Source organism: Carettochelys insculpta, chromosome 7 (genome assembly GCF_033958435.1).
Source record: "Carettochelys insculpta isolate YL-2023 chromosome 7, ASM3395843v1, whole genome shotgun sequence".
Lineage (NCBI taxonomy): Eukaryota > Metazoa > Chordata > Testudines > Carettochelyidae > Carettochelys > Carettochelys insculpta.
In genome coordinates, this window is record NC_134143.1 from 8447138 (window position 1) to 8462585 (window position 15448).

Here is a 15448-nt window from a genome sequence, read left to right on the forward strand (position 1 = left end):
CCCATCTGTGAAATGGGAACAATACTCTTCCTTCTTCCTGAGATAGAAGAGCCTGTTCTAAGGAATAACCAGTTTATAAGGCACTTGGAGCCCGTGAAGTGCTGTCTCCATGTAACAGTGGTTTACTTTTAATTGCAGTGCAGCCTATGATGCCATCCTGGAACGAAATGTTGCAATCAAGAAGCTAAGCCGACCATTTCAGAATCAAACCCATGCTAAACGAGCCTACAGAGAGCTTGTTCTCATGAAATGTGTAAATCACAAAAATGTAAGTTAAATGTTTTGACTTCGCTGTTTGTAAGAAAAATACTGTTAGATGTAAAACAATATTGGCAGCTCAAGGTGGTAACACCTTACATGAGATAAAGGGTGGCCTGTCCCCATCTAAAGTATAGGATGATGCTTCAGAGTGCCACCACTGTGCTTTTCCTTAACTCCTGTCTCCACTCTTTGCTGAAGGCAGGAGACATGATGCAACTCCTCTTGGTGTGGTACAGTAAGGCAATTTGTTGACGTGCTACAGGTAACTTCATTCTCCCTTCTGTGCTGCATCTGCTAAAGACACTGTTGGGGAGGATGGGAAGGTGCAGCAGGTTTTGGTGCACGTGTATCAGGGATCTTGCAGGACATCAGTAGAGCATTTAAATAGGTCATTTTGGAGACGGCCATAAAATTAGAGCACCAGAGATGCTGTTAGGCCAAGTGGCTACTTATCAGAATTGCCCTGGAGATAGCTGGTAGGAGCCGCCTTCTTCCTTTGCTAGGGCTGAATTATCTTCAATTCTTCCAATGGTTCAGGTAACTGAAGGAGTTCCTCAGTCTTTGTGTCGCTTTGTCCTGTGACTACCTGGGTAATTTATTTGGTCATGCATTTTGCCAGTGATAATGCATATTATAGTGGAAAAATGCTGTAGTCTGAGCTCGGGGATTAAGTTGAAAGCTGGTAAATTCGGTTCTCAGCCAATGACGACTTTGTCTTTGCTTACTGGAGAGCAGAGTGCACTTGTGTGACCAGAAAATATCCTAGACCTAATTTTACTTCTTTCCACCACAGGCGAGAAAAATCGAATTGTTCGCATTTTGTGACTTTTCTTTCTCTCCATAGATAATTGGCCTGCTGAATGTGTTCACGCCACAGAAATCCCTGGAAGAATTTCAAGACGTGTAAGTCTAATTTTTATCCAGGTTTATTTAGTAGCTTGTCATAAGCATATTGAGTGGACTGGACCTCAGACAAATGTACCATCTAATTACTCTCTTGTTGTTGCTTCATAAGTTACATAGTGATGGAGCTCATGGACGCAAATCTCTGCCAAGTGATTCAGATGGAACTAGACCATGAACGAATGTCATACCTTCTTTATCAAATGCTGTGTGGTATCAAGCATCTTCACTCTGCTGGAATTATACATAGGGTTAGTGGTATATTATATTTTTAAAAATTCACGTATTGTTCTTGCCTTCTATTAAGGATCCAGGAGAAAAATCCTGTTAATATGGAAACCACGTATATACTCTGAGACTGTCATGTGTGAGTGTGCATGCGCACCTTTTGCGTATATGTCTGGAAATTTGAAACAAAAGTCTGAGTCCATCCTGAACTGAATCTCAATTTGCTAAAACTAAACTGTCTAAAATCTGTTAAATAGGTTGCATCACCTCCTTTAATTTACAGTAGAATTCTTATCCCAGTGAATATCAGAAGGAGAAAACACCTGGAGAGAGTGATATTTTTTCATACTAATTGATTAACCAACTAAGTTCCCGTTTCGTTTTTTGGTAACCAAACGTAAAATTCCATATATTTTAAAACTGACGTGATGTAATCTTTGTTTCTACAGTTTTTAAAATAACAAAACACATTACACACCTCTAAAAATTGTTTGCATAATTACCAAGTCCCGTGAGTGAAATTTTATGCAACTTTGTAGTTTGGAATATTCTATCCTGTATGACTCAAGATCTTCCTCATTGTGGTGTTTATATTAAGTTGAGATTGCACTCAGCTCAGGAAACTGAAGTTAAGGTTGTCCGTGCTTTGCAATACTGTGTAAGTTACATAATTTCATATGGTTTCTTAAATATTGAACTTTTTTCTTTAATTTTACAATCTTATAAGTAGGTCAGATCTTGTAATACTGTGCTTAATCTGTTTTCGGTGTTAAAATATTTCATTTTATGTATGTGTGTATTGATGTCTTAAGTTCTCATCTTTCTTTAAAGTATGCATTTAATTATTTTTCAGCACCCCCATACCTTCTCTTCAGTCATCAGTGCAGCCTTCCTTTAGGTGCAGTTCAGGGGATTAGACAGTTAACTATCCAGGGTAATTTGCTTGGATATGTATTTGCCGCAGAACTTTATTATTATTCTGATATACTCATCCTGTTGTGGTTGACCTCTAATATTGTGTGCTGTTATTATTTTCCATGTACTCTTCCTTTCAATGTATTTTCCTGTGTATAGCATATAAAAAAACTACAGAATATTGCATTTGTTTATTTAGGATGATGCCAAAAATGTGATCAATACTTTGTTAGATAAGGAATTGTCTTTTTTTTGTTTTTGACACTTATTGTCATTTAAAGTCTCTGTCATAATGCATATGCCCAGGGATAAAGGAAAAAAAAATGCTGCATATGAAACCTTGGTGCAGGTGTGTTCATCCCTCAGCCCGCGGGCCACATGCAGCCCTGGACAGCTAGTAATGTGGCCCCACAAGATTGTAAACTTTTAACATTATGTGATTTATATACATTAACTATATTATATATTTTATATGCGGCCCAAGACAATTCCTCTTCACTCAATGCGGCCCAGGCAAGCCAAGACGTTGGACACCCATGCCTTAGTGTTTCCTGTCTTTTGAACCCTTAGCTGTGTAACCTTAATATTTCTCAGTTTATGTTATGGACTTTCCAAGGTTTTTTTTTCTGTGGAGGAAAAGAAATCCCAATGGTGTGGACATATTTGGCTAGATACGACGGCTGTGGTTACACTACAGCACTCTGTCAACAGAAGTCACTGTTGGAAATGATTTCCCGCCAAAATTTCTGTTGACAGAATGCAGCCACAAAAAAGCCAGTTGGGAGAGCGCTTCACTCTGTCAACAGAACAGCTGGACTGCCCAGCTACTCTCTCAACAAAACAGGCTCCCGGAAGCACAGTAGACAGGGCTGCCCATTGTTCTGGATGCCCTGTCTGTCAATTGAAGCCCCCCAACAGAGCATCCACACACCATTTTTTGTCTGCTGAATCTGTCGACAGCAGCGTTGTGCCTCATGTCTTTAAGGCAGAACACTGCCAGTGAAAGTGCTGAGTTTTGTCAACAAGCTGTCAACAAGATGTGTTTTGTGTGTGGACGTTCCATCAGTTTTGTCAAAAAAAATGGGGTTTTGTCAGCAAAACTTGCTAATGTAACTGTAGCCTATGAGAATGCCCTCCCCTAACCCATGTTGAAATACATAGGAGGATCTTCCAATTCTGTGAGCTTTAGAAGTTGTAGCTAGTCTTCTTTCATACCTAAGCACATCATAATATAGAGCCCCTGCTTTCAGAGAATCTGCAAGTGAATGGAAATCTTTATGTAGTTATAAAAGGAGCAGTTTCTCCCACAGTGTTCAGTGTCATTTCAGATATTATTGCTGGTGGGTGATGGTTTGAAAATGAGGAAATCTGGCTTCAGTGCTTCTTGGTAGTGGTAATTTAGAATTTGTGCTGATACATTCCTGAAGCATTGGAATTGCTTCCTTCTGTAGTACAGTGTAATTTCACAAGACAACCTGTTCTAGCAAGACTAACTTCTAGCGCATTTTCTATGTAAATGGTGAGCTTTGAGTGCATTAGTGGCTCCGAATGACATGGATGGATGAATGGTCAGAGTAATATGACAGTTCATTCTCAGCCTGCCTCAAATAATCAGACTTCTGTTCGTGAAAATGTTGTATTGCTTAATTTTACATTGATTAATCATTATTACTTAAAAGTATAAAGCTTTGGCTTTCCTTGTGTCTGTCAAGCTGGTACAAAAAACCACCTGAAAAAAAGGATATTTGAAAAGGAACATAGGTAGCTTCAGCACCACACTCAGACAGATCCTCAGCAGCAATGTCATTAATGTCTAACTCCAATTTTCCCATTGGCGCTGTACATCACATTTAATCTGTTTTTGTGATTGTGTGTGGTGAGTTCTAGATATTGATATCTTAATAGTACGTGGGAGTCAGGAACTCCTGAGTTCTAAATCTTTCTCTGCCTTTAACATAGCGTAATTGGGTTGCTTAGCTTCTCTGTGAAATAGTCATATTTATCTCACATAGACTGAAGGTTACTATTTGCACAATGGTTTGAAGGTGTAAAGCATAGTACAAATAATAGCTTTTTGCAGAACATGTTGCATGGCTCAAACAGTAGCATGCTTGATATGCTACTGATACGCCAGAAACACAATGCGTGTAGTGTTAAGGCTGAACATAGGAAACCTGCAACAGTTTTTCATGCTAAGCAAATTGGCCTAACTCTTGGTTGCCACCCGTCAGGGCCAGCAGTCACATTAACCTGAAACACGCACAACTTGGTTGTGCATATCTCGAAAGCTTACTGTATACAACAGTAATTATTAAAATAGGATATGAACACAGCCCCAGCACAATGTAAAATATGCATGGTCTCAAGTAGCTGAAATATATCATCACACTTGAGTAAGAAGAGTAAAAGAAGTGAAGAACTGAAAGAGAGATCTCTGCTGAGCATCAAGAGTGAGACTGATATTTCAAAGGAGGAAGTAGAAAGAGTAGTGAAATGACTAAAGAACTACAAGAGCCCTGGAAATAAGATCATGGGAGAGGTGATAAAATATGGCAGAGAAAGTATGAATCAGGAAATACACCAGCTATGTAGTACAGTGTGGAAAGAAGGGAAGGCACCTAAGGAATGGACAAGATCCATGCTGGTGACAATATACAGAAAAGGAAGTGTGTTGGAGTGCAAGAACTACAGAACGATTGCCCTAATGAGTCATCTAGGCAAGGTGCTGATGATGATACTGACAGAGAGACTGAGATTGCAGGTAGAAGAACATCTAGCAGATGAATAAGCAGGATTCAGGAAAGATAGAAGTGTCATGCAACAGATATTGGCACTAAGATTGATAGCAGAGAAAGCTCAACAAAAGAACAAGAATATCTACAGTTGCTTCATCAATTTTTCAGAAGGCATTTCACAGTATAAATCAGAAAGTGACTTGGGCAGAGTTGGAATCATACTAGAGAACGTAGAGAAGTTCACGTACCTGGGAAGCAGCATAACGTGACCTAAACTGTAAGAAGGAAATAGCGACTAGAATGGCAAATGCAAGAGCAAGTTTGAAGGTGATGGATAAGATCTGGAAAAGCAAAGCGATTAGCTTAGGAACAAAGCTGAATGTCTGGAAAACGTGTATATTCAGCAGTGTGTTGTATAGATATGAGACATGGGTGATAACAGAAGATTCAAAGAGAAGGATTTTGGCATTCAAGAGGAGTGGTTATAGAAAGATCCTGAGAATAGAATGGATGCAGAAGGTCACCAATGAGAAATTACATAGGAAGATACAGCTGAAAGAGAACCTACCGCAGAAGGTTATACAATGGAAATTGCAGCTATTCGGGTATATCTGAAGAATGAATGATCTGTGAAAAATCAAGACCCTGATAGCATAGTGGACAGTTCGAATAGGAGAGGCAGACCTTGAAGCGGATGGGTAGATGATGTAGTAGTTTGGTGTGGAGCTAATCTACAGAAACTAAGCCACTCTGCACTGGACAGGGAAAGATAGAAGGAATAGTCAGGGAGGCATTGGACACCAGTGGGAGCTGAGCCCATGGTTGTTGTTGATGATGATGATGATTTTGTAAACAGAAATCTTCTGTGTTGGGTGGATAGAAGCACTATTTATGCAGCATATCTTCAAAAAAAAACCACATTCTCCTAGTGTGTGATTTGGGGAGAGATGGGAAGATGACTGACTTCAAAAGTCAGTGTGCACTAGTTCAATTTACTTTATATTTTGTACCAATTGTTGCAGCATTCTTTGTATGTTAGTGGGGCTCAATGGAAGACTGAAAGTTGTCATATAAAATTTCCTGTATCATGCAAATAGTCACTCTCAGGCCAGGATGAAATAACAAAATGCAGAACTAGTATTTCACACTCTTACACAGTATCTTCTGTCTCAAAGTGATACCAGATCTTGGTGTTCTGTGCCATGGTAATCGTGTCTTTTGGGATCACCTCCAGTGATTAGTTAGGTGGGAATGAGACATCTCTGCAAACCTTTTGATGTTATGGCCAGAGTTTGCTTTGTGACATCTGAAGATGTGGAAGATAAAACAGTTGCTTTGTATGCTTCTGCAGGCACTGTGTGGGCAGTATTTAGCTCATAGTCTCCACAGGTGCATTACAAAGCTGAGTTTAAAAGGGGCAGTGGAAAAGTCAAAATCTGGTTGGAGAACTCAAATGTTCAGTTGCAGATCTTCCAACTAAAATGTCTTAATTCTTGTTTTTTAAAGGGGCAGAGTTTTAGGGGTTCCATTGTCATTAAACTTAAAAGTTGGTTAAGCTATGACAAGGCAAGTAATTATTGCATACTTAATCTTTGCCACCATGAATTTCCTTCTGATCATTCAGAGAAATATCTACAACAAATCAAAAGAGGTAATGCAACCTTGATTGGTAGAATTGTTGGAGGGTAATTCAACTTTTTAACAGGTATTTTACCTATGAAGTTTTACTCGAATAAATCCAAAGAATCTTCATGTTTTGAATACTTTTTATGATGAAAAGTCCTCCTGTGATATGCTCTTATATTTGAACCATCCTTATTCTTTCATACCGTAAATTCTTTGAGCAATTTGTAATGCTTGTCTTAACATTCTTGCTAAAATTTCCCACTAAATTTAAATTATTTGAAATATTGCTAACATGTCTAATAACCTTGGTTTTTATTTTGTCCCTCTACTTGTACATAAACAGCTGAAGGTGTAATTCTTTGGTGGGTTGAAGATATGAAAATTAATTCATACAAGAGAAAAGTATCAGAAGACTTAAATGATAAAAATGGCCCAGTTTTTCCTATCTATCTATATAGATATATGGATATATCAGTTTATAGCAGTGGTTATTTTATTTAAGATGTGAACTACAGAGTGTTTTATTCTTGTCTTAGCAGTCATATATGATGTTTCTTTTTAAGGATTTAAAGCCCAGTAATATAGTAGTAAAATCAGACTGCACTTTGAAGATTCTTGACTTTGGACTGGCCAGAACTGCAGGAACTAGTTTTATGATGACGCCTTATGTAGTGACTCGTTACTACAGAGCACCAGAGGTCATCCTAGGGATGGGATACAAAGAAAACGGTCAGCAAATATAGTCTTTCTTTGGCATTATTTTTTATTTTTTGTTTTGCACACCACATTTTACATATTTAATGTTTTTCAAGCAAAAACTTAAGTCATATGTGACCAGAATGTATAATATGGTTACACCCAGTAGTTAATATTAAAGAAAACCTATCAGAAATGTTTACCTTTGAGCTCAAAAAGAAATTGGGGGTCTTGTTTGTTTAAAAAGATGAGTACCATGTTTGGAACAATGGTTTGTTTTCACCTGCAAAAAGTGAGAAATTCATTTTTCCATATGTACTACCTGCCTTGATATAGAGCTTTCAGTTTTAGTTGAGAGTTTATCAGTGGGCATGTCGGTAACTGCAATTGCAAATAATTCTCCTGAATTGACATAAAGGAAAAGGCTGCACCCAAATGCATTTGCTGCTTTTTGAAAGAGACTCCGAAGAGGGATATGCAGGTTGAGTCTGCTCACTACTGACATTAATTGGCTTCTGTGTTAAAGTGTGCCAGTTCTAAGAAATTAGCCTCCTCTTTAGTTGAGCATAAAAGAATATACCAGTGCAGTTGCCATGATGGTGCAGAGCATCCTCTTAAAGAGGGATTCTGTTGGGGTCCATAACAAGTTAAAGATTTGGAGGTCAAGGACAGTTCATGAGTTAGTCTAGTGTCATCTTTATGGCTTTTTTATCACTTTACATTGGTGGTAGTCTTCTTCTGGCCTTTCATTTGTAACTATATTATTAGTAGTAACAGAGGGGTAACTGTGTTAATCTGTACTCCAAGAAAACAAAACAGCAGAGATGTAGCACTTTAACAACATGATTTATTCAGTAATGAGCTTTAGTGGGACAGACCCACTTCATCAGATCAGATCATGTTTAAGTACGGAGGACCAAAGGAAAAAAAAGCAATAAAAACTGACAAATCAAGTACATAGGACTAAAGTAGGTGGCAGAGTGATGAGGGATGTTAAGTGACCTGCCTGAGATAATTACGAGCATCAAAAGAAGGGACGCAGTCCTTGTAATGTGGGATCTAACTGATGTCTCTGTTTATACTGTGTGTTGAATTTGAATATGTACTCTAGCTCCTAAATCTCTCGCTCTAATCTGTTTTTAAATTCTTTTTGTTCCAGGACACAAATTTTCAGGTCTTTAACAGAACGGCCCACTCCACTGAAGTGTTGACTGACCGGCTTATGTGTATTAAGTTTCCTGATGTCTGCTCTGTGTCCATTTATTCTTTGGCGAAGGTTTTGCCTAGTCTGTCCAATGTACATAGTGGAAGGGCATAGTTGGCACATAATTGTTGCAAGGAAAAGTTCCAGATTTGTATTGCTGTGGTGTAACCTGTGATTGCTAGTGAGAATCTTTCTTAGGTTAGGAGGTTGTCTGTAGGAGAGAACAGGCCTGTCACCTATGGCCTTCCAGAGTAGAGCATCATGATCTAGAAGGCCCTAGGTGACAACAAACCCCGCTGCCAGCTTTGTCCACCTATTTAGTCTGGGGATACCATCACTGGACCCAACCATGTTAGTTGCAAGATCAAGGGCACATTCTCATGCACTTTCAGTGACATTATGGCTGGGTCTACACTTGCCCCCAACTTTGAAGGGGTATGGTAATCAGGGTGACGGGCAATTACTAATTCTTACCTGCGGCAATTTCAAAGCGTCAAACTTTGAAGTGCCGGCGTGCATGTAGCTACTTCATTTTCAGAATTTTGAGGAGTAAAGTTTGATGCTTCAAAGTTGCCATAGGGTAGAATTAGCCTAATGAAGTGCTGCGTGTTTACTGCAGCACTTGATTAGTAATCTCCCATCGCCCTGATTACCATGCTCCCTTCGGAGTTGGGAGCAAATGTAGGCAAGCCCTATATATGCCATTATGTGCCAACAGTGCCCTGTCGCTATGTACATTGAGCAGACTGGGCAAAACCTTCGCCAAAGAATAAATGGACACAGAGCAGACATCAGGAAACACAATACACATAGGCCAGTCAGTGAACACTTCAGTGGAGTAGGCCATTCTGTTAAAGACCTGAGAATTTGCATCCTGGAACAAAAAGAATTTAAAAACAGATTACAGTCAGAAAGTTGTGAATTGGAATTCATATTCAAATTCAACACATTAACACGTGGTTTGACCAGAGACATCAATTACCTCACACATTACAAGGCCTGCTTCCCTTTCTTTGATGCTTGTGATTTATCTCAGGCAGGTCACTTAACATCCCCCATCCCTCTGCCACCTACTTCAGTCCTATGTACTTGATTTGTCTGTCTTTATTGCAAACTTTTTTTTTCTTTTGGTCCTCTGTCCTTAAACATTTCAGTCTGTATTGGAAATGAGATTGATCTGATGAAATGAGTCTGTCCCATGAAAGCTCATCACCAAATAAATCATTTTGTTAGTCTTTAAAGTGCTACGTTTCTGCTGTTTTATGTTAGTAGTAGTAGAAGAAAGCAAGAGGGATGCCACACAATGTTTGAGGAAAGTTAGTATTCACGGAATATCTGGAATATATGACACCTTTCCCCAGGAGTACCCTGGCCATCATTCCTGAAATACCAGCATTCTGGTCCCAGTTCTGCTACTGGCTTAATGGCCTTGCCTGCAGGTTGAACCTCTCTACTCTGGCACCCTCCGGACCTGACCAGTGCTGAATGAGAGAGTTTGCAAAATGACATGGGGGGAATCAATATTGTTTAGCACATTACCCGTACTTCCACTGCTTACTGGGCTCTTAAAAGGTATTTAGGGGTAAATTAGAGCTAAATAACAGCACACGATGTTGAGAACCAGGATTCGTGGCTGTAAATAAACTTATCTGGCTAACTAACATTATTCCGGATTACAGATGTTGCCAATCAAGCGAGTGCCAAACTAGAGAGGTTCAACCCTGTAGTTCAGGCCCACTGATGTTAGCACTCTGGGGCAGTCTAACGTGTGAGAGTCACTAGCTGCTCAGGCCTTATTAATTAGCCCAACTTTGAACATGGTTAAATGACCTGGTGCTTAAAAATGCTGTCAGCAGTAATCAGCTTATGTGTATTAGGGCTCCCTAATGCTGCTGCCATCCAAGGGGCTAAACCATTTTGGAGCATGATGGGGAATTTTCTGAAAACTTCATCTAGTCCTGTCAAGGCAGCTGTGTGGTTTTCAGCAAATCAGTTCATATCTTAATTTCCACAGATTGGTTTAGTATTTACAAGCCCAGGTACAAAACCAGTCCTCCGCCCTTATGACGGCTGTAGCTGTACTAGAGAGCTTACGGTGGCACAGGTGCAAATGCAGCAATTCTAAGCCAATGGGAAAGAGCTCTCTTGGCTTCACTACTGCAGCCCCTGCAATCAGCGGTAGCTATGTCAGCAACATAGGACTGTGCGCACCGGCTACACCCAATAGTTAATATTGAAGAAAACCTTTTAGAAACTTTTAGTTTTGATCGCTAAAAGAAACTGGGGGTCTTGTTTGTTTAAAAAGATAAAAGCCATATTTGGGACAGTGGGGTCCCACCACTTACATTGGTATAATTTATGTTGTTGGGATGGGGGTGTTATTTATTCCCCTGAGTTATGCCTGTCTTATAGACTTTGCCCAAGACAGTGATGAAAAAATTACTCTAGGTGGGCGAATGATCAGGGTTTTTTTCAAAGCTGGGGCCATATTTTCCTCCCAAGCCTGTTAGCTTGTATTGGTATGTACGTTCCTCCAAAATGCTGTATAAAGGGCTAGGCAGGAGTTCTGCATTACTATTGCTTAGAAGACTAGTGCTGAATGAAGTAAGTGAGGGATGAAGTTTCTCTCCCCCACCCTACCACTCCATCCCCTTCTCACCTGCATCCCTTAAATTGACCTAGTCCAGCACTCGTTTCTTTCTTTCTTTCTTTTTTTTTCGGGGGTGGGGAAGAGATTTAAAGTGGCTTATTAGAGGAGAAAAGGGAAAAGCAAACCTTGTTTAAAAAACAAAACAGAAGTTTTCCCTGAGTGAGAAACATTCTTTAAAAGAAGCATTGCACCTTTTCTGTTGATATTGCCTGCTGTCTCATAATTGTACAGTGTAAGTCCCAGGCCTTCAGCAGATTTCCTTGTTTAAAATAAATAAATAAATACCACTTATCTTTTGGAAGGCTAACAGTATTTTCAGCCTATTGACAGGAATTACCTTCTAACTTACTGTAGAGTGGAGCAAATATAATGGTTAATACCGATGTCTTATACAAGAATTCATACACTTGAAAATTTAAACCAGGCGTGTCCAACCTGCGGCCCGCGGGCCACATGCGGCACTGGACAGCTAGTAATGCGGCCCCACAAGATCGTAAACTTTTAACATTATTATGTGATTTATATACATTAACTATATTATATATTTTGTATGTGGCCCAAAACTATCTTCACTCAATGCGGCCCAGGCAAGCCAAAAGGTTGGACACCCATGATTTAAACAGTACATTCTCTGATGCACCAAAGTAGCCTGCGAGAGCACACTGGCCAGTTAAAAGTGGAAATGTAGACTGGGCAAATAGGGCAGTGACTTCCCATTGCACATTGGCTCATCAAAAAAGAGCTGTAAAAGATTCAAGGTTGATAGTGTGAAACTTTACATGAACTATCACATACATGGTAGCATTCTCTTGGATTTCTTATTTAGTGCTTTTGTGCGGAAACTTGATTTTTTAAAAGGTAAAAAAAATCAGACAAAAAATTGCTAAAATGGGCTTATAGATCAGCATGTGTCAGTAACTAACAATTGAAAACCATTACAGGGAAGTGGAAGTTGTCTAAAACCAAGTATTTTAAATCCAGGAAATTAAAACATCCTTGTAATATTTTACCCTTTATTAATGTGTTATCTCAGCTTTACTTCCACCTTAACATAAGGGTTTTGTTCTTTGAATTTTAAGAAGGCATAAGTGCTTCTCATGTAGGTATTTTAGACAACAGTTACCTTATCACAATTAGAAGAATAATCAACAAAATCGTCTTTGATCCAGATGTTTTATTCCAAACTTCCTGGAATCTCTTAAGGCTTATTTACATTTTAGTTTTACAACATCTGTGTAATTGACAGTGTTCTGTAGAGCGAAATTCTGGAAGTTTTGAAGACTGAACAAAATGTGGTTTCTAAAATTAATTCATTAATCTCTGGCTTTTGTTGAACGAAGAGACGTCTTGGATGGTCATATACTGTTGCTTTTCTCTCACTCTCCATGCAATTAACTTTTATCATTTTGAGCCCCCACACTATCTTTAGTACATTCTCTTCATGAGAGCAGAGAATTGCTTTGCAGGTGGAAAAACCAAAATTTAGAATCTTCATTAAATTGTTGAGAACAAAATTTTACTTTTTCTTTTTTGTCAAAAATGCACCGTTCATGAAATACCTGAAAATAATTTATGAAGACAGTATTACCACCAATCTTCTCATGTGGTCATGACTTTTATGCCACAACTCCTGTAATTATTATCTGGGATTTAAAGGCAATAAACCTTTTTAAAAATGAACCAGGCCCTTAATTTTAAGATCCAATATGTAAATTGTGATTGTGTTCAGGAGATGGATTTAGATAATATTTTTGAGGAACTCTTAAATATGGGGAATGGGAATATTTTTAATAAAAAGGGGCTCTGTTTGTAGTTTGTTTAGCTCAGTACTATTACACGTGCTTTATATATGCACGTTCTCTCACTTTATAAGTCGTTTTCTACTTCAGTGAAATTCTAAGTTTACAAGGAGCTAATTGTAATAATAAAAATGCATCACTGTGATCTCAAGAAAACTGATACACAAAAATCAGCACCAATATCAAAGAAAATTGGCATACCCGTGAAAAGTAAACTTGTACTGTAGTGGGGATGTCTTCCAAGGTTGTTATGGTTTTTAGAGAGAAAGTGAGAGGGTAGAGCAGAAAGTCTAAGTACTTGTCTTACAAGAACTCATATTATTGTGAGAGTTTGTTTCTTTTGTATCAGATGCTACGTTCCGGTGTTGCTGGAGAAGTATTTTTAAGTCAATTATTTCTAGTTTAACTACTTCCAGGAACATACTGATCTTGTTAACTGATCCTCTAAAGTTCTAAATGATCTTTCACTGCTTGTATTCCCTTTTAATTTAAAGGGAGAGAGGACTGCACAGTAAAATATATTTCAGGAAGTACTTGACAAAAGTTTCTTCTTTTCCCACTTAATCATATTTAACCATTAACCCTTAAATTCTGCTCCAAAAGTATGCACTCCTGAAACCCCTCTTTCTTCTTTTACGTGGAAATTTGGTTTTAAATGATTCCTTCAAGCACAATGAAACATTTAAATAAATGTACTTATCGTTGCTATTCCAAGCAAATCTGTCTGTGGAAATAGTAACGTTGTTCCAAGCCCCAGAATTTCAAGATAGGCTTGAAATTGTCTGATCTATGTGCATCTCTCTCACTTTATCTTTAGACAGTGTATTACACAAAAGACTGTTCTTTTGCTTTTGTTTGAGCCAGTGAAAACATAATTTTAAAAGATACTGTGTGTTAAAATAGTTTAACTGCTTAATACCACAATGGTTTCTTTTCTTTCTGTGCTGTCTGCAATTAATAGGATGCAGTCATGTTATGCTTCTTTAATTTTAAATGACCGTTTGCTTTGCTTTTCCTTCTTTTTGTGCTACAAACATAGTGGATTTATGGTCTGTGGGGTGCATTATGGGCGAAATGGTTTGCCACAAAATCCTCTTTCCAGGAAGGGACTGTATCCTTGTGCTTCTGCAGCAGGTTTAATTAGTTAGGTGATTAACCTTCTAATGTGCTCTTGTGAAAATGCATATGGGTCTATTTTTTTCTTAAATGGACATGAATTTTTGTGATACATTTCAAAAATTGTCAAGGTGAGAACTTCTGTTATACTCAGGCTGCATCTAGCAGTAGGACATAGTCTCTGCTGGTACTGTAGTTAGCACACATTCACCTTCACCCATTTCCATTGTTCATGGCTTTTTTATAATTCACGTATGTGTGGATTAATTTTAATTTAATTTTATTTTAATAACTACCTTTTATGTTAATGTCATTGCATTTTGTTTTCAGTTGACATTTGGTCAGTTGGGTGCATCATGGGAGAAATGATCAAAGGTGGTGTTTTATTTCCTGGTACAGATCGTATCCTTACTGTTGGCCTAGGGTATAGTTTTGAAAGGTCAAAGCATACTGCAGCATTTCAGTTCCATGTCGGAGTAGCGTGTGTCTGCTCCACTGCTGACTGCCAAGACATATTTAAATTCCTGTTCCAAAATACCATTTGTAAGTTCTGGTTGTCACAAAGATGTTTTATGGGAATATCATGTTTAAAAAAACAAAGCAAATTACTATAGTTTACAGTGCTGCATTTAGCAAGTCATGCAAACTAACTTTAGAGAGGTGAGCAGCTAACCACTTGGCCACACTGAGATTTTTTATTGCTTTTTTTTAATTTAGATGTTTATGTTGTACGTTTCCATTGCTTCCCAGAGTTGCCTTGGTAAAGTTGGACTTATTTTGGTGTGCAGTCCTTTTACCTGTTATATAAGTTGAGTTTTCTTTTCAAGCAAATATTTTATGGCATGATCTGCTATTCTACTAATCTTGGCTGTTGTCTGAATATTTCGACAATGTTGCTTTTTTATGTTTGTAAGCAGACATTGAAAAAACTCCTAACCGGTCTGGCTGGTGTTGGCATCGTCTCAGGATACGTTTTGTGTGCTATTTTAAAGGAAAGTTCCAGTGATGATTTTCTTAGATAGCTGGCTATATGGAGAGAGAAATGTATACTAAAAAGTGAATATTCAAAGCATTTCTATATAGAACTACCAATCCCGTGTTTTCTATTCAGTAAATTAGGTTGTAGTGTATGTCTGGGTATTGCTCTCTTGAAGAGACTTCCAGCAGGGATTTGCTAAGCAGAAACTGGACTGAAGACTCTGCATCGCCGATAGACTTTACTACACCTGAGAAGTTTTGTTTGTGCGGAGATTTTTTCACTTCCTCCCCCAAATGCTTTGACTAATTTAATTGGTTAAACCAAGCATTAAATTCT

At 38.4% G+C, this 15448-nt stretch overlaps 1 protein-coding gene across 4 annotated transcripts in view; it reads left to right on the forward strand.

The window, feature by feature from the left end:
- The window catches only part of MAPK8 (mitogen-activated protein kinase 8), a 116094-nt gene that overhangs the window by 75629 nt on the left and 25017 nt on the right, over positions 1-15448 (forward strand). For all 4 annotated transcript variants that reach the window (XM_074999903.1, XM_074999907.1, XM_074999905.1 and 1 more), the window contains exons 4-8: positions 139-268; positions 1106-1164; positions 1277-1415; positions 7232-7397; positions 14464-14535. In XM_074999903.1, the coding sequence (XP_074856004.1) occupies positions 139-268; positions 1106-1164; positions 1277-1415; positions 7232-7397; positions 14464-14535 (566 nt within the window). The remainder of the gene's footprint in view (positions 1-138; positions 269-1105; positions 1165-1276; positions 1416-7231; positions 7398-14463; positions 14536-15448) is intronic.